Source organism: Psittacula echo (genome assembly GCF_963264785.1).
Source record: "Psittacula echo genome assembly, chromosome: 2".
Classification (NCBI taxonomy): Eukaryota; Metazoa; Chordata; class Aves; order Psittaciformes; family Psittacidae; genus Psittacula; species Psittacula echo.
In genome coordinates, this window is record NC_137737.1 from 151,809,822 (window position 1) to 151,823,890 (window position 14,069).

A 14,069-nucleotide genomic window follows, 5' to 3' on the forward strand; every position below is an offset into this window, starting at 1 on the left:
TTATGGAAGGAATCTGATTCTATGATTCTATAATTTGAAAATCAATTGGTGAACAAAGGAAAAAAGACAGAACAGAGGCAGCATTAAAATTGGGTGGACAAAACACAGGACGGAGAAGAAAAGGTAGACAGTGAGGCACACATATACAATTCAAGTGAAAGCCGGAACAAGAGAATGACAACTATAACCAAGGAGCTACATCACATAGCTCCTGCAGAACACTCAAATCAGTAAGATTAGAAGTCAAAGGGTGATGTTCACATGACACCTTAGATAATAAAGCAATTTAGGACTACTCAGTGGCTGCACAAGAAAAATAGACCATTTGGTTATATAGTAGTTTTTCATCAATGCATTAACAGCCATTCTGGATCATGAACTTCAATTAACTAAAGATATTGCAGAAATTTTCTTAAAGAAAAAGAAAAGTAAGTTTCTATGTGCATCTCAAAGCAGATACCGTTACTTGGGTCACTTAAGTAATCTTCTGAAACAGAACACTTGTCTGAGTAGCATTACAATACCTTTTTGAATGTGGCTTACAGTGCCAATATGGGCAAAACACACTTAATTTCTGTGCATGTATTTAAGCACTTTGAATGCAAATAATGTCTCTTCAGCCAAACAAAACTTTCTAAACTTGTAGCATTAAGATGCTACACTCCACTGTGCACTGCACTGGTGTGGCCTCACACTTGAGAACAATTTTAGGTGCCTCAGTATAAAGATGACATCAAACTAGTAGATTGTGTCCAGAGGAGGGCAACCAGGATGGTGAAAGGCCCCAGGGCAAGACTTAGGAGAAGCAGTTGAGGTCATCTGGTTTGTTCAGCCTGGAGAAGAGAAGGCTGAGGGGTGCCTTCATTGCAGTTGACACCTTCCTCATTTAGCTGCAGAGAGGAGCTGATCTCTGGTGACCAGGGGTAGGACAGAAAGAAACAGGATGAAGCTGCACCAGGGGAAGTTCAGATGGGACATTAGGTAAAGGTTCTTCACCAAGAAGGTGGTTGGTCACTGGAACAGGCTGGTCCCCAGGGACACAGACACAGCACTGAAACTCTCAGAGCTCAAGGAGCATCTAGATGATGCTCTCAGTCATATGGTTTAGTTTTAGGAAGTCCTGTGAGGAGCAAGGAGTTGGACTTGATGATCCTGATGGGTGCCTTCCAACTTGAGATACTCTATGATTCTGTACTGCAGTATAAGCTATTTTTTCAGCCACTGGATTTTGAAGTGATAAACCAGACTTCAGTGGTAAACAAATGGAAACTATACTTTTAACGGGAAACAAAACCAGCCTGGAATTTCAAAACAGGCCAACAGAGAGCTAGCTAAACTGAACTGATAGACCTGCCAATCAGAAGTACATCACTAATGTATTCTCCCCACCCTGCTCATGCGTTAAAACAAACAAAACCCTTGACCTTTTAAATCAACAAATTAGTAAAAACTAATTTCTGGCAGAGACACAAAACCTTATGACTCATGAAATCCATTACTGATCAGAAATAACAGTGTTTTCTTCTTGACTGAGAACATTACTGGAATAATTAAGTTCCAGAATGACTGCACTATGCATGACAAGCAGGTCAGCCTTGTACTCTAAGAGCCAACATAAAGTTGTGGGAGACTCTGGAAGCAAATAGCTGCATGGCAAAGAATTCCACAGCCTCCTCATTTTACCCATGTCCTCCAGCATTGAACTGTCAATGCCACTGCCTCCCAACATTACCAAACAACTGAAATACCCTACCAGCATTCCCTGCTCCTCTAAAATACACATGGAGCAACACCATCTTCCATTAGAATATAGGCATGCAACAAAAGAGCACAACAGTCCTGAAGAATGAGGCAGCCTGGAAGGCTCAGGCTTGCTGCCTTCTTCTCTAAAGCTCAGAAGATGAGCCTCAGATTGTAACTTCCTGCACAACTCATGTTTGATGACAGAGAAATATTTAGGAGGAAAAAAGTAGTACATGGTTCTCAGGCAAGAAGTAGTTCTGACCCAGCAAGAAGAAAGGTTGTTTTAAAGGGAATAATCTGGTTGGAAACACACATTAATGAAGCAATTTACTGGATCCTGAAGTACACAAATCTCAGAGGTCTGTTTATTTCTAGGCCTACTGTGCAAAAGATGCATCACCTTTGTGTTATATGGAGACGTTTTATCTATTCATCATTTTAATTTAAAGGAAAAGGTAAGATCAGGAGGAAAAGTAGTAACTGCAAAAAAAAAAAAAAAAAGAGGTTGACACAGAAGGTTTAATAGCAATTAGAAAATATTTCATTTGCCCCTTAATAACCTGATCTACTGTATCTGCCAAGCAACTGCACACAAACCACGTGCTGGCAGGGAACATGACCTAAATGGGGGTTTGGTTGGCTAGATTTTTTGTTTTGCTTTTAGTGTTACAAGGTTTTCAAAGAGCCCTGCAGTGGGACACAAAATAGTTTACATTTACAGATTCACAACAGTAGGCACTACTTCTGCATTATTGGGGGTTGGAACTAGATGATCTTAAGGTCCTTTCCAACCCAAACAATTCTATGATTCTGTGATTAACTGAGAAATGTATTTCCACCGTTAGGTGTTATTTTTATACAGCCCTAATAGCAAAACAAACTTGAAAAATTAGAAGTGTTCTTACGCTACGTATTCCTGTTCATCTTCTGCTTGAAAGTGGTATGTTCTGTTATCTGAAATGAATAAATACATATTTTCATTTGGCACATGATAAATTCTAAAATAGCTACATATTTAGTAAGTTACTAAAACCTACTTGGCAACCAAAGCCTTGAAGAGCAATTGCAATTAAGCAGCAACATTAATACTTTATTCGTAGCTATGGAAAACGATTCCAAGGGAAAAGAAAAAACAGAGAAAGATGGAATAAGTGAATTTTGATTTATGTACATATTTCAAAAATGTTATGTTTAGAAATATGAAAAATAAGCATGAGTCAAATTTTGCCCTTTTGAAGCAAAACCTTGTCACAAACAAACAGTATTTATATCACACACAAAACATCTTTTATTCATTTGTCCATTGAACCCATCTTCAAAACTGATGAGATCTGCACACTTGTGAAGCACTGCATGAATCCGGATACAGCCCTGAATTTTGAACTGTAGCCCTATTTATACTCAAACTATCTTGTAATGGCATTTTTGGCAATAATGCATTTGGCAATAACAGTGCAAGACAGAACTAAAATTGCTACATACGTGATATTAGATCAAAAGACTTCTTATCTTCAGCGTTTGGCTTCACCTGGCAGGTCAGTAAATTCAGCTTAGCTGGTTGCCTGTTGGACTAAAAAGAAAATTTATTTTACTTTTAAAATGTCTTGATTTAGGATTATTTTTCTTTTCTGGGAGCAGGTATATATGATATTAATTTAAAGTGTGGGCATGCATACATGCACACCCTCAAAACGCTTGAGACCTGCATGACTTTGTCTGACCTGGCCTCTCAGAACGGACAGATTGCTAAACAAGACTAAAATCTTCACAGCAGCTCTTCCTGACTATTTGAAAGGAATTAAAGGAATAAACCTAAATTTAGAATATGCTAATACTGAAGGTTAACTTATATTTCATAAACCACTAGTAAAACCATCATGCAGTTTTTCATTACAGCAGGTATTAAATCAACTGTCATAAGCTACAACAGTGGGGGAAATAACTGAAGACATTTTAGAAGGCTAAAGAAGAGCTCACTTACTTCATGCAGCCCACAGGAAGTTTTGAAATTAACTTCAAACCATCCTTTAGCCTCATTTTCTCACTCTGATTAGTTGAACAATTTTAATTTCTTTTACAAAATGAATGTGTAGACATTAAAATATTTTATTTCTACATAGGACGTTAACTATTTAAAACATCTGCGACATCTATGTATGAGCTACTTACTGGTCTTCCAGTACAGCCAACAGTCAAAACTGAGTTTATAACAAGACATCTGATCAAACCTACCCAGACTCCTTTGACTGCATTGACCAGCTCTCCAGTGGCTAGGAGAGGAGTCTACAGGATCTTGCTCTGATGCAGACAGCTACACTGCAGACACTTCACTCTATTCAGCTGAATCTCATCCCATATCTCAAAGGTGTAGTAAGAACAGATGTACTGCTCCAGTTAACCTGAAGTTTCCACTAGTGGTCAGCAGCAGACAATTAGCAAAGAATTCAACAGAGCAAGTGGAACAGTACTTCCATAAATCTGTCTCCAACTTCTGGCAATCCACAGAACTTCAACAGTCAGAAGCAGAAATGGCATATTTTTTGTAATAGTAGACTAACACCAGTAGATTCACTGGGAAAGGATAATGTTAATTTACTATTTTAATAAAAAGGCATAAAAATAACTTACCGTTGCATGTGATATGGTAAGAATTCCATTTTTAACAGTGCACTTTCTTCTTTGCCATACTTTTCTTAACCTACAGAACATCAACGACAAATTCAGTAACTAGACATGACTTCAAAACACATGTTCATCCCATTAACATTTTGTTTCTCAAGGCTAATCTTCTCAAACAGATGCAGTCAAAATTTTACTAAATGCCTCACCAAAAGCAAATCAGAAATTTATGACAGATCTTAATCACTTTGCAGAGACTCATAAAGACAATAGCTTTCTTTTTAATATGACTTTGGTTTTTATGATCGCTTGACATGCTTTTTGCATTTACTATATGAAACTCAGATCTGAGTTCAGATTTGAACTCTGAAATTGAGTACTTGTGGCACTTAGCAGAATGTGCCTTAAGCACCCACAGTAGAAAACAATAAAATCAGTGCATAAACACGGTAAGAGTTCTCAATATGTACAATGCGCTCCAAGAACATACCCATCACTCTTCTTTAAAAGATAACCTTTCTTCTCACTACCATATTCCTTATTCCCCTGCAGCTGATGCATACTATATCCTCCTTGCCTGCTCTGTGAATCCTAAAGAAAGGGAAAAACACCATTAATGTTTCCTGACACATGCACAGTAAGTTTTCCTAACCTTTAAGCCTGTTTTACTTTATTTCTCTTCTCTACTACAACTCCACAAATTCATAATGATTTAAAGAGAGAGAGAAATCCTACCGCATATAGGAGTTTACATCCATAGGAGAGCTTGCTTTGACATCACTTGATCCTGAACTAACTGCATGTTCAAGATTCAGTTACTTCATTAGGCAAATATTCATCTCAAAATAATGACTTTTAAAATTCAGAAATACTGTATAATCTTACAGTTAAAGAGTAAAATGCTAAGATAAAGTTGCAAAAAGAAAGCAACAGAATATAGCATGCATATATACAGGAAAACACATCTATAAACCAGAATCAAATGCTAATCATCACTGGGGTTTTTAATCCAATTTAAAAATATGCATATAAATCATGAGGTTTAGTGCATAAAGTCAACTGCTTTTGGCCTGATCTAGTGAAACAATTGAGTGAAACGGATTAACTTGTTATAAGCACATCAGCAAAAAAAATCCCCCAAAGTTCATTAAAACATTGACTTACTCTCCTAGACTTCGATCACGAAAGGCAAAAGGAACAGAGGGAAGAGAAAGCAAATAATTTAAAACAAGAATTATTATTTCATTTAAAAACCATGTTCCTCGAACATAAAATTGTATAGTCCCCATATCTAGTAAAACGATTCCCCTTTCTAACAACAGTACTAGAAAGAAGACAAAAATTACTCTTAGGCACACTGGTGCCTTTTCTCATTAAGTAACAAAACATCATAATAGAATCTGTGCAACCTTGCATATACGACATTGGATTAAAAAGCAACTAAGACGACTGAAGGATCAAGTCTTACTAAGTGTCTTCCACTCTTCAATACATTTAAATTGTCTAAAGTGATAGCTAGACTGCATTCTCCACCAAACCGGAGCCAATTCTGTATTTCCTTCCATTGAAAAAGATCAGGCCCAAAATTAGCTTTAATTTTTTGCAAGTGTATATAAAAAGGCATCATTAAGGACACATTGACAGAGTTTTAAATATAGCTGTGACACATTTATCTGCAAAATATCTGACCAAATCCCACAAAAAGATCAAAAGAACTTCCATTGCTCCCTTGGCAATAACCTTTTCTCTCGAAGCAGTTTCTTACAATTACCATAACCAATATACACTGAAGATTACTCCCTCTTATTTTATTCAGTGACCGTACAATTGTTTTTTCATTCGTTAACAAATTCATAATGGGAATGAGAGAAGTGTTTGGTAAAACTGGCAGCTGTTGCTGGAAACAGCACAAGGGCTGTGTGCAATGTGCATGTTTACACTACCACAATAAGCAGCTTTTTTATTACAAGTGTATTTCAAACCTCCTATTTGTATTAGCTTAGAAAAGAAGGAAATGAGACATAATTCTTGTTCCAAAGAGTCCATCAGATGGAGACTTGAGGAAAGAAATCAAAACATAAAGAATCAAGAAAATAGACATGAAACATGATTCTAAACACTAGCTACTTTCAACTTAGTTAACTTACATGTGTCCCAATAATTAACATACAAAAATAGGAAATAGAAGCCTATATTTAAAGGCCTGGTTTCCTTTAATATTTCAGCTTCTTAGATGTATAAGCAGTCTTCAACATGCAAACTAAATACTTCATACAATTAAAGTTATACTAGTGCTCCTTAGAATATTTCCCCCCAAAACTATAAACCATAGTCATTTTACAAAGTCAGGTAATTGTTGCACAGAAACTGCCCTAAATTAATTCCAAGACAGTAGATAGCAGCCACAAGAGACATTGCAGGTAACAGAGCTACCATAAATTGTACTTCACACAGCAATACTACAGCTCTAGCACTTCAGCACAACCCAAGATTCAAAGACTGTCAAGATGTGCTTTTCAAAGAGCCAAGTAATTGCAGAGATATCAGCAAGGGAGGGACAGGTCTGCAGAACAATGTGCACGAGCATTACAGATATCCATAATGCTAAATAAACACCTTCAATGCATGCAAGAGTGAAACAAGAGTTGCATTATAAGACCTTGAGCGAGTGTAGGGGTTTAGTACATTAGTGGTTTTTTTCCTGAATGAAAGGATGGGTGCTGAAGAGTAATTTTTCCATACATATTATTCTAAATTCAAAACCATCCCTAAATGTTCAATAGATTTAACAGCTATACAGTAATCATTTTTTGTCATCTGGGACAGCAGGTCAGCCTGGGATGGGCAGGAACTCTCACTTATCTAATGGCAACTCCGAAGAGGTTAAGGGTGGCAGAATTTACAGTTTGGACAGAAATCACTAGTTTCAATTTCCTTCTCTTGCACAAAGGCGCAAAAGAAATTAAAGCTACACACCAACAGGGCCTCAGTTTTCGTTTTTCATATTGTATTTCAAATTGTTCCCCTGCCAAAGTAATTTTTGATGAGTACTTCTGAATCCTTATAAATCCACCAGAGAAAATCCCCTTCATATTCTTCGATATTTCCATTAATCCATGAATTTTCCAACTGTGAGATTATAGTGCACTAAATATAAGGGGGGAAATGTATTCTTAATTACAATCAACCAGGCCATCTGTCACCATAATAAAGCCCAACTTTATATACTTGAAGATTCAGATATGCACAGTGATGGAGAGGTAACTGGTGAAATTCAGGCCCTGTGTCAAGTTTCATTGCCATTTTGCAAAGGAATAATGACTACTAGCATGCTATTTCAGGATTTAAACATTGAATACCTAAGCAACAGAGGCATTGTTTTATCAACCTCCTCAGTATCTGCCAGCATCATTCTGTTCTGACTCATGGAACTCATGAAAGTCATCACGTTGATTTTGAAACAGATACTTGAACATCCATGTGATCAAATGGTTATTTTATCTAAAACAGTAGATTCTTTCATTACAGCAGATCTCACTCTCTCTGCTGATTTGTCTGAATATCTGAGAATCACAGTATTGCTCCTTGTTCTTCTAGGACACATTTCAATTCCTTTCAATTCCTTATAACTTTTTTGCATAGCTAACATACATGTAAACACACATGTTTTTCATGAGTCCTAGGATTTGTTTACAGTATTAAAAAAGCTGCATAGTTTATTCTGGTGATGCCTCTGAAGCTACTTTATTACAAAACTAAATGAAATACAATTATTCTGTTTTGGTGGAAGGTAACCTAACTTAAAACATAAAAATTAAACAAGTCAAATTGTGAAACTTAGACACGTATTTCATTTAGTTATTCCACCTCATAATACTCTATGAGCAACCTGAGTTGTCCTGTATGCAGCCATGGATGTACGATACACAGCACTGAAGAATAACCCACTTGTCCTACTTTATTTCCAAGAGCTGGTTGATTACACAAGAGCTTGAACTTACTCTACAGACGGGAGAGAAGGAGGGGTTTTTCTTTGCTGCCCAGATAATAAGCTTGTGGAAGAAAAAGGTACATGAGAAGAGAGGAGGTCTTGTTCTTCTGTGTGTTGAGAACTGATTCATAAAAACACTTTAGAATTTCCAAATAGCTCTTGAAATTTAATGTTCTCTGTTCAACTTTTGGGGATGAGGAGGGAGAATGAGCACGAGTTACATTCAGAGTGATTTAGATACTGGGAAGACTACAAACGTAACACATGTATGGGAAGCTCTGCAAGTATTATGGAAGACATCTAGTAGGTTCATCTGCACAGATGGAAGGAAAAGAAGTACCAAGCAGAGCACTGGGAAAGACTGTAGAACATGAGATACGGGAAAACTGAGTACTAGATAGAATTGGCAGGTCTACAATAAATTGGGATCTATTCAAAGATGTGCAGTAGTGCTCCTGTCATCATTTGTGACAAAGAAATTATGAAAACCATGGACAGTTACATGGTAAGGCTGTGCTGTTCTTCAGAATGAAGTGATTAAAAGTGCAGGGAAAGGAACAGCCTTCTGCCTAAGGCTTATTAGCTATATAATGTACATCTACATTATGAAAGCACACATAGGCAAGTATTCAAAAGAATAAAAAAACCGCACCAACACACTATAAGGAATTACTCAATCATTCCTTATTAATTGTGATTCCACCTTCAAGCCAATTATTTACACGGCAGTAGCTATAATTGCAATGTGCTACCTACTAAATTACAGGAAAGCCCATACAAATACTTACATGCCCCAATTACTAAAGTCCTACTTATGAAGAAGTTCCAAAAGAATTCCAAGAAAGATTTATTAACCTTCACACCACATAAGGGAGATTAAAAAAAGCTACTGTTAAAAATACATTTAGTATTACAGACACTGGAAAAAAAATCAGTGCAGCTTTTGTACATAATAGTTATGTTTCAAAAATGTCCTGGAGTTCTCTGAAGGAATCACCAAAAGGCAGACTCATACAGTGTACCTGGACTTTCAGTGGGCACTTAAGTGTTCCTTACGGAAGTTAAAGAATTACATTGCTACAGGACAAGAGAAAAGTCCTCAGATGACCTAAGAAGCAGGAAACAAACAATTGAGTTTCACAGAAAGCTGTGCCAGCACATCTGGTGTGTAACACTAAAACAATTTGGAAAGGGGTGAACAGTCAACTGCGAAACTTTGCTAGATGGCATTAAATTATTCAGGCTCCCCAACAAAGGCTGACTGAAGAATTTTTCAAAGACCTCAAGGCAGTAAACTTGACAATAAACAGCAAGTGAAAAATCAGCATAAACAAATGCAAAGTGATGCGGAGGGGAAAAGTAAGATACTGTGAGTCGACTTAAGATTCAAAACCAGGATGATATGGTTATAGCCTTAAAGCTGATTAAACTACATACACCACCTTCTCTGCACTAGGCACTGGTCAAAAAGCATGTCAATGTTAGAACTTTTCCGCACAACATGTAGTGGTGGGTAAGACAGCTGTAACAGATGGTGACCATTTACAAAGCAACTGTACACATTCAAAGACAGGAAATCCATCAGGTGGTGGAGAGACTGCAAAGACAGTCAAACTACTAATAGGAGGGTATTCTGGGGTAGTCTACATTTTACTCTAAGAATCCATTAGTGATTGCTGTTGGAAACTTGGCTGATGCAGTACCTTTGGTTGGAAATTACATTTTCATGTATATTTGGTATCAGCAGCGCTGTTCCATCAGATATGTGGATGATCATATATATGCAGCAGAATGACATCTGTTTAATATTTAATTATTATTAAATATGAATCACTATTATAAATATTTAATGAGCTGAGCAGACACCTAGCAAATGTTAATGTTTGCTTACCCTATGTTCAGTTTTCTCTTATGTAAATACATCTTTTCCTAAAGGAAAGCCCTCCCCCCCACCAACACTCAGCTTTACCATGGCATATTCAGTATTTCTGACTCTTAGGCACTATAATTTGGAAAAAGTCACATTATTATCTGAGGTAAAAGCTGGGATGTACATTATATCTATCTCCTAGCTCAAAACGAGTATTCCAGTACATCTGCAATGCACGTTGCATATTGCCCCTTCCCTCTGATACCAGTGCAACTGATGATGTATTCTTAAGTGCCCTGACTCAGCCACTGCTATCTGGTTAACATACAGATTTTCTTCCTTACAGTCCAGTATTAGCAAAAGGCATTTGGGAAGCAGAACAGCAGCACAAAATCCACGTGAGCTGGCAGATGAATAGCAATACAGAAACCACATGTAATTGTGGCTCAGTCAGGATCACATAGGTCAGGAAAATCCTGGACACGTTCTGGCTGGGGATTGCAGGACAGAACAAAGAAGTGTGCATTCCACCCATCTGTATTTTTTCCTGAACACTCATTCTTTATCATTGTCAAGGACATGATCCTAGGCTAGATGAAGAATTTATCTGACCCATTACAACTATTCTTGCAGTACATTAAAAAAGTGCACAAAAAAAATTACACAAAAAAAGGAACAATTTCTTTACACACAAAATGGAAACACAAAATTAGTCTAAAATTATTATCTGTTGATATGTAGTTGAACATTGTAAGTACTAGTTTTGCCATAATGTTCAAAGTCTAACTCTTCTGAACCAGTAACTACACAAATTAAACCAATTTCTGAAGACATAATTCATAAATTCACATTATCTCTGAGAATAATGTGTCTAAATGATTTACCTCCTTCTGATCAAGCTGCAGAGAAGATTTTATCAAATCACGAAGGGCAGTAAGTTGTTTCTTTTCTTCATCTTGTGTCTGCTTTATCTATGGAAAGAGATTGCCATTATATGCTTTTTGGCTGTAACTTTTATTTCTTTTACGCATTGCAATGTACTGGTTTAGATGTCCTAAAAAAACAGCTCAACCACTCTGAGCTTCTGTAATATCTGAGATTATTTTCATGGGCTAGTCCATTCTTCTGTGTTCATATTCTATGCACACATTACTTGAAAAGCAAGCTAAAATGAATGTACTCTGCATGCTGTGTTCCATGATGCTTTAATGGCTCACTATATCTAATGCAACTAAATTAGTTTCTGAAATATTAATTAAATAACTCCAATAAGCTTGACAGATGATTTAAGGAATGAAAATACAGTTTAATTTAGCCACAAACTACAATAGCGGATTATTATTATTCTGATTATAGAATACAAAAGCACCTGGGTGACAAGTGGGTTTTGATTCCACATTATTACTCGCCTTAAATGAACATCACAAGTTAATTCACTTAAAAACTGCGGTGCTCTCATCAAGCAGTTTGGTTTTCAGAAATTTAAGAGGTAGCTAAAATTGGTGCTAACAATGTAATCCAATTCAGACTCTTGAATTGGTTTTATTTTAACGCAACATTAAATTAGTAATAGAATGAAAGCTACTTTTCCTAATAACTGTAAAAACAGAATAGAAAGTTTAAGATAGACAAGATGTTTTTTCCTTAGTCCAGCTGTATTCAAAGAACACACTTTGCACTTTTAAGATACAAATGAAATATACACCCTTACAGTCATATCTAAAATGTATTTATATAAACAAAATATTTCAATTTTCAGACATGAAACTACTTATAAGTAAACTTACATTATACAGGTCAGCAGCCAACTTTTCAATATATTGTTTAAGCTTATCAGCTGTTTTCAAGCCATCCTGGAAGAAACTATATTGAAAAATACCCATGATTTATCAGGAATACATATATATTCATAACACAAAGTAGATTGCCTTGGGAAAAAAAACCAAACAAACAAAACCCAATAAAACTTATCTAGCTCCTCCATGTTCACAAACAAACCAACAACAAACCCCAACAAAACCAGACTTCCTAGTCATTTTAAGCTACAATACCTTTCAAGAGTGGAGATACACTACTGTGACTTTAACAATTATCAAATTAGGGAGAATATAGTTTAGATTATTTTTATCCCTGCTAGTCAACATATTTCCCCTTTGCAATTTCTAAAACCTTTTTCCTGTATTTAACCTAAGTTCCTGTAGGATTGCCTCTGTGGTTCTACTGATGACAAGGTTGTATCTTGACAGTTTCACATCAAGGAACTTGAAAGAAATCACTGGCTGTCACAATGGTTTTAAGTTTTACATAAACCCTAAAAATTAACAGATAGAATAGAGAAGTTATTTCTAAAATTACTTTCTAGATCTATGCCTCATGAACTAAAATTAATCCTGTATGCAACATATGAGGTTTTCCCCTGGCCTCTTTCTCCATCACTCCCCTACCCCAGTCACTCACTCTCATACTCTATTGACTGACTACAGTAAGATGAAGGTGTCGGCACCTGGCAGATTACAATTATAATATAGAAATTCTTCATGCAACCAAAGCAAAGTCAAAAGAAAAGGAAACAAACATATATGTAAAACAGCAAGTGGTAACTAAAGCTTGAAAGCCTTACACTTACTTGCATTGTGCATGGTAATACTTAATCAGGTTCTGCAGAAGGTCCACACCCTTTTTTGTCTTTATTTCGTTAACCTTAATAAGATACTGTACAGACAGTGAAAAACATGTTGGTAATTACTCCTCACAACCTTCAGCAGATTTTAATCAAAACAACATCATTTGCTCAATGAATTAACTATCTCTCTGTGTTTAAGCTGTGCGCAGACTCATAACCCACCAGTCCACCACAGTTTAACAGTTTATTTGGCCATTCCCAAGAAATTCAGACAGTCCAAACACATGCAACAGATTCAGAAAAAGTTTCATCTTTTACAATTGTCTTAAGATGTCCCTTTTTTAATGCAGTAATTACTGGCATATTCTAAAAATGTAAATACTATGCAATAAAGTACTCATAACTAAAATGTAGTATAGAGAACTATTAGTATAAAAAGCAGCTTTATGGAACTAATGTATCACTATCATTTATAACTTCAATAGAAACTTTAAAAGGCTTCAGAAAGCATGTTGGAAGAAAGAGATCAAAAATACTTTCTGAATGGCTCAACCATAAACCTTAAAAAATAAGAAATATTTCCATAGCATAGTTTCAGCACAACCTTCGCATAATAATCTAATAAGAAAGGAATAAACCAAAAGGAAGCCAAGTTTTGTAGAGTTGCTAAAATAATTATCTTTATATGGCTGTACTGTGTGACCTTGAGATCATTGCCTCCCTCCACCTCCATTAAACAACAAATTAGGTTTCACCCCCTTTAAGTAAAAGGGCTCCCAAGGTACTTTTAAGTTATGGTGTCATAAAAGCTGGAACTTGCTTCTTACTTCACACATCTGTAGCTGAAATAGTCGCCTTTCCTTCTCCATTTCCTCCGCTATCTCAGCTCCTGTGATTTCAGTTCTTATCATCCCATGCTGTTTTGCATGTTCTCTTTTTTCCTTTTCAATTTTCGTGCTGAAATTTTAATTAGAAAACATTTTAAAGGATTTCTTCTACTAACATGTGACCTTGTATTATTGAGGAAAAAAATAACAAGAAATATTACAGAAGCCATTCTGAAGATAAGTTCCTCTATGATACCAAATCCTATCTATCATATATATATATATATATCCTACCTATCTGTCTATCTATCTATATATATAATAGGTGTCTAGAAGTAACAGAGTCATGAAGCTGCCTTTCCTTCCTTCATTTCTGTTTTCTAGTTTGTGGGCTAC

The 14,069-nt window shown here is 36.1% G+C and overlaps 1 protein-coding gene across 2 annotated transcripts in view; it reads right to left on the reverse strand.

Annotated features, from left to right (window-relative positions):
- ASAP1 (ArfGAP with SH3 domain, ankyrin repeat and PH domain 1) overlaps window positions 1-14,069 on the reverse strand; it is a 123,692-nt gene that overhangs the window by 45,587 nt on the left and 64,036 nt on the right. For both annotated transcript variants that reach the window (XM_080639458.1, XM_080639457.1), the window contains exons 6-13: window positions 13,674-13,803; window positions 12,850-12,935; window positions 12,011-12,086; window positions 11,108-11,194; window positions 4,853-4,953; window positions 4,372-4,441; window positions 3,226-3,313; window positions 2,649-2,697 (exon numbers count right to left, since the gene is read on the reverse strand). In XM_080639458.1, the coding sequence (XP_080495584.1) occupies window positions 2,649-2,697; window positions 3,226-3,313; window positions 4,372-4,441; window positions 4,853-4,953; window positions 11,108-11,194; window positions 12,011-12,086; window positions 12,850-12,935; window positions 13,674-13,803 (687 nt within the window). The remainder of the gene's footprint in view (window positions 1-2,648; window positions 2,698-3,225; window positions 3,314-4,371; window positions 4,442-4,852; window positions 4,954-11,107; window positions 11,195-12,010; window positions 12,087-12,849; window positions 12,936-13,673; window positions 13,804-14,069) is intronic.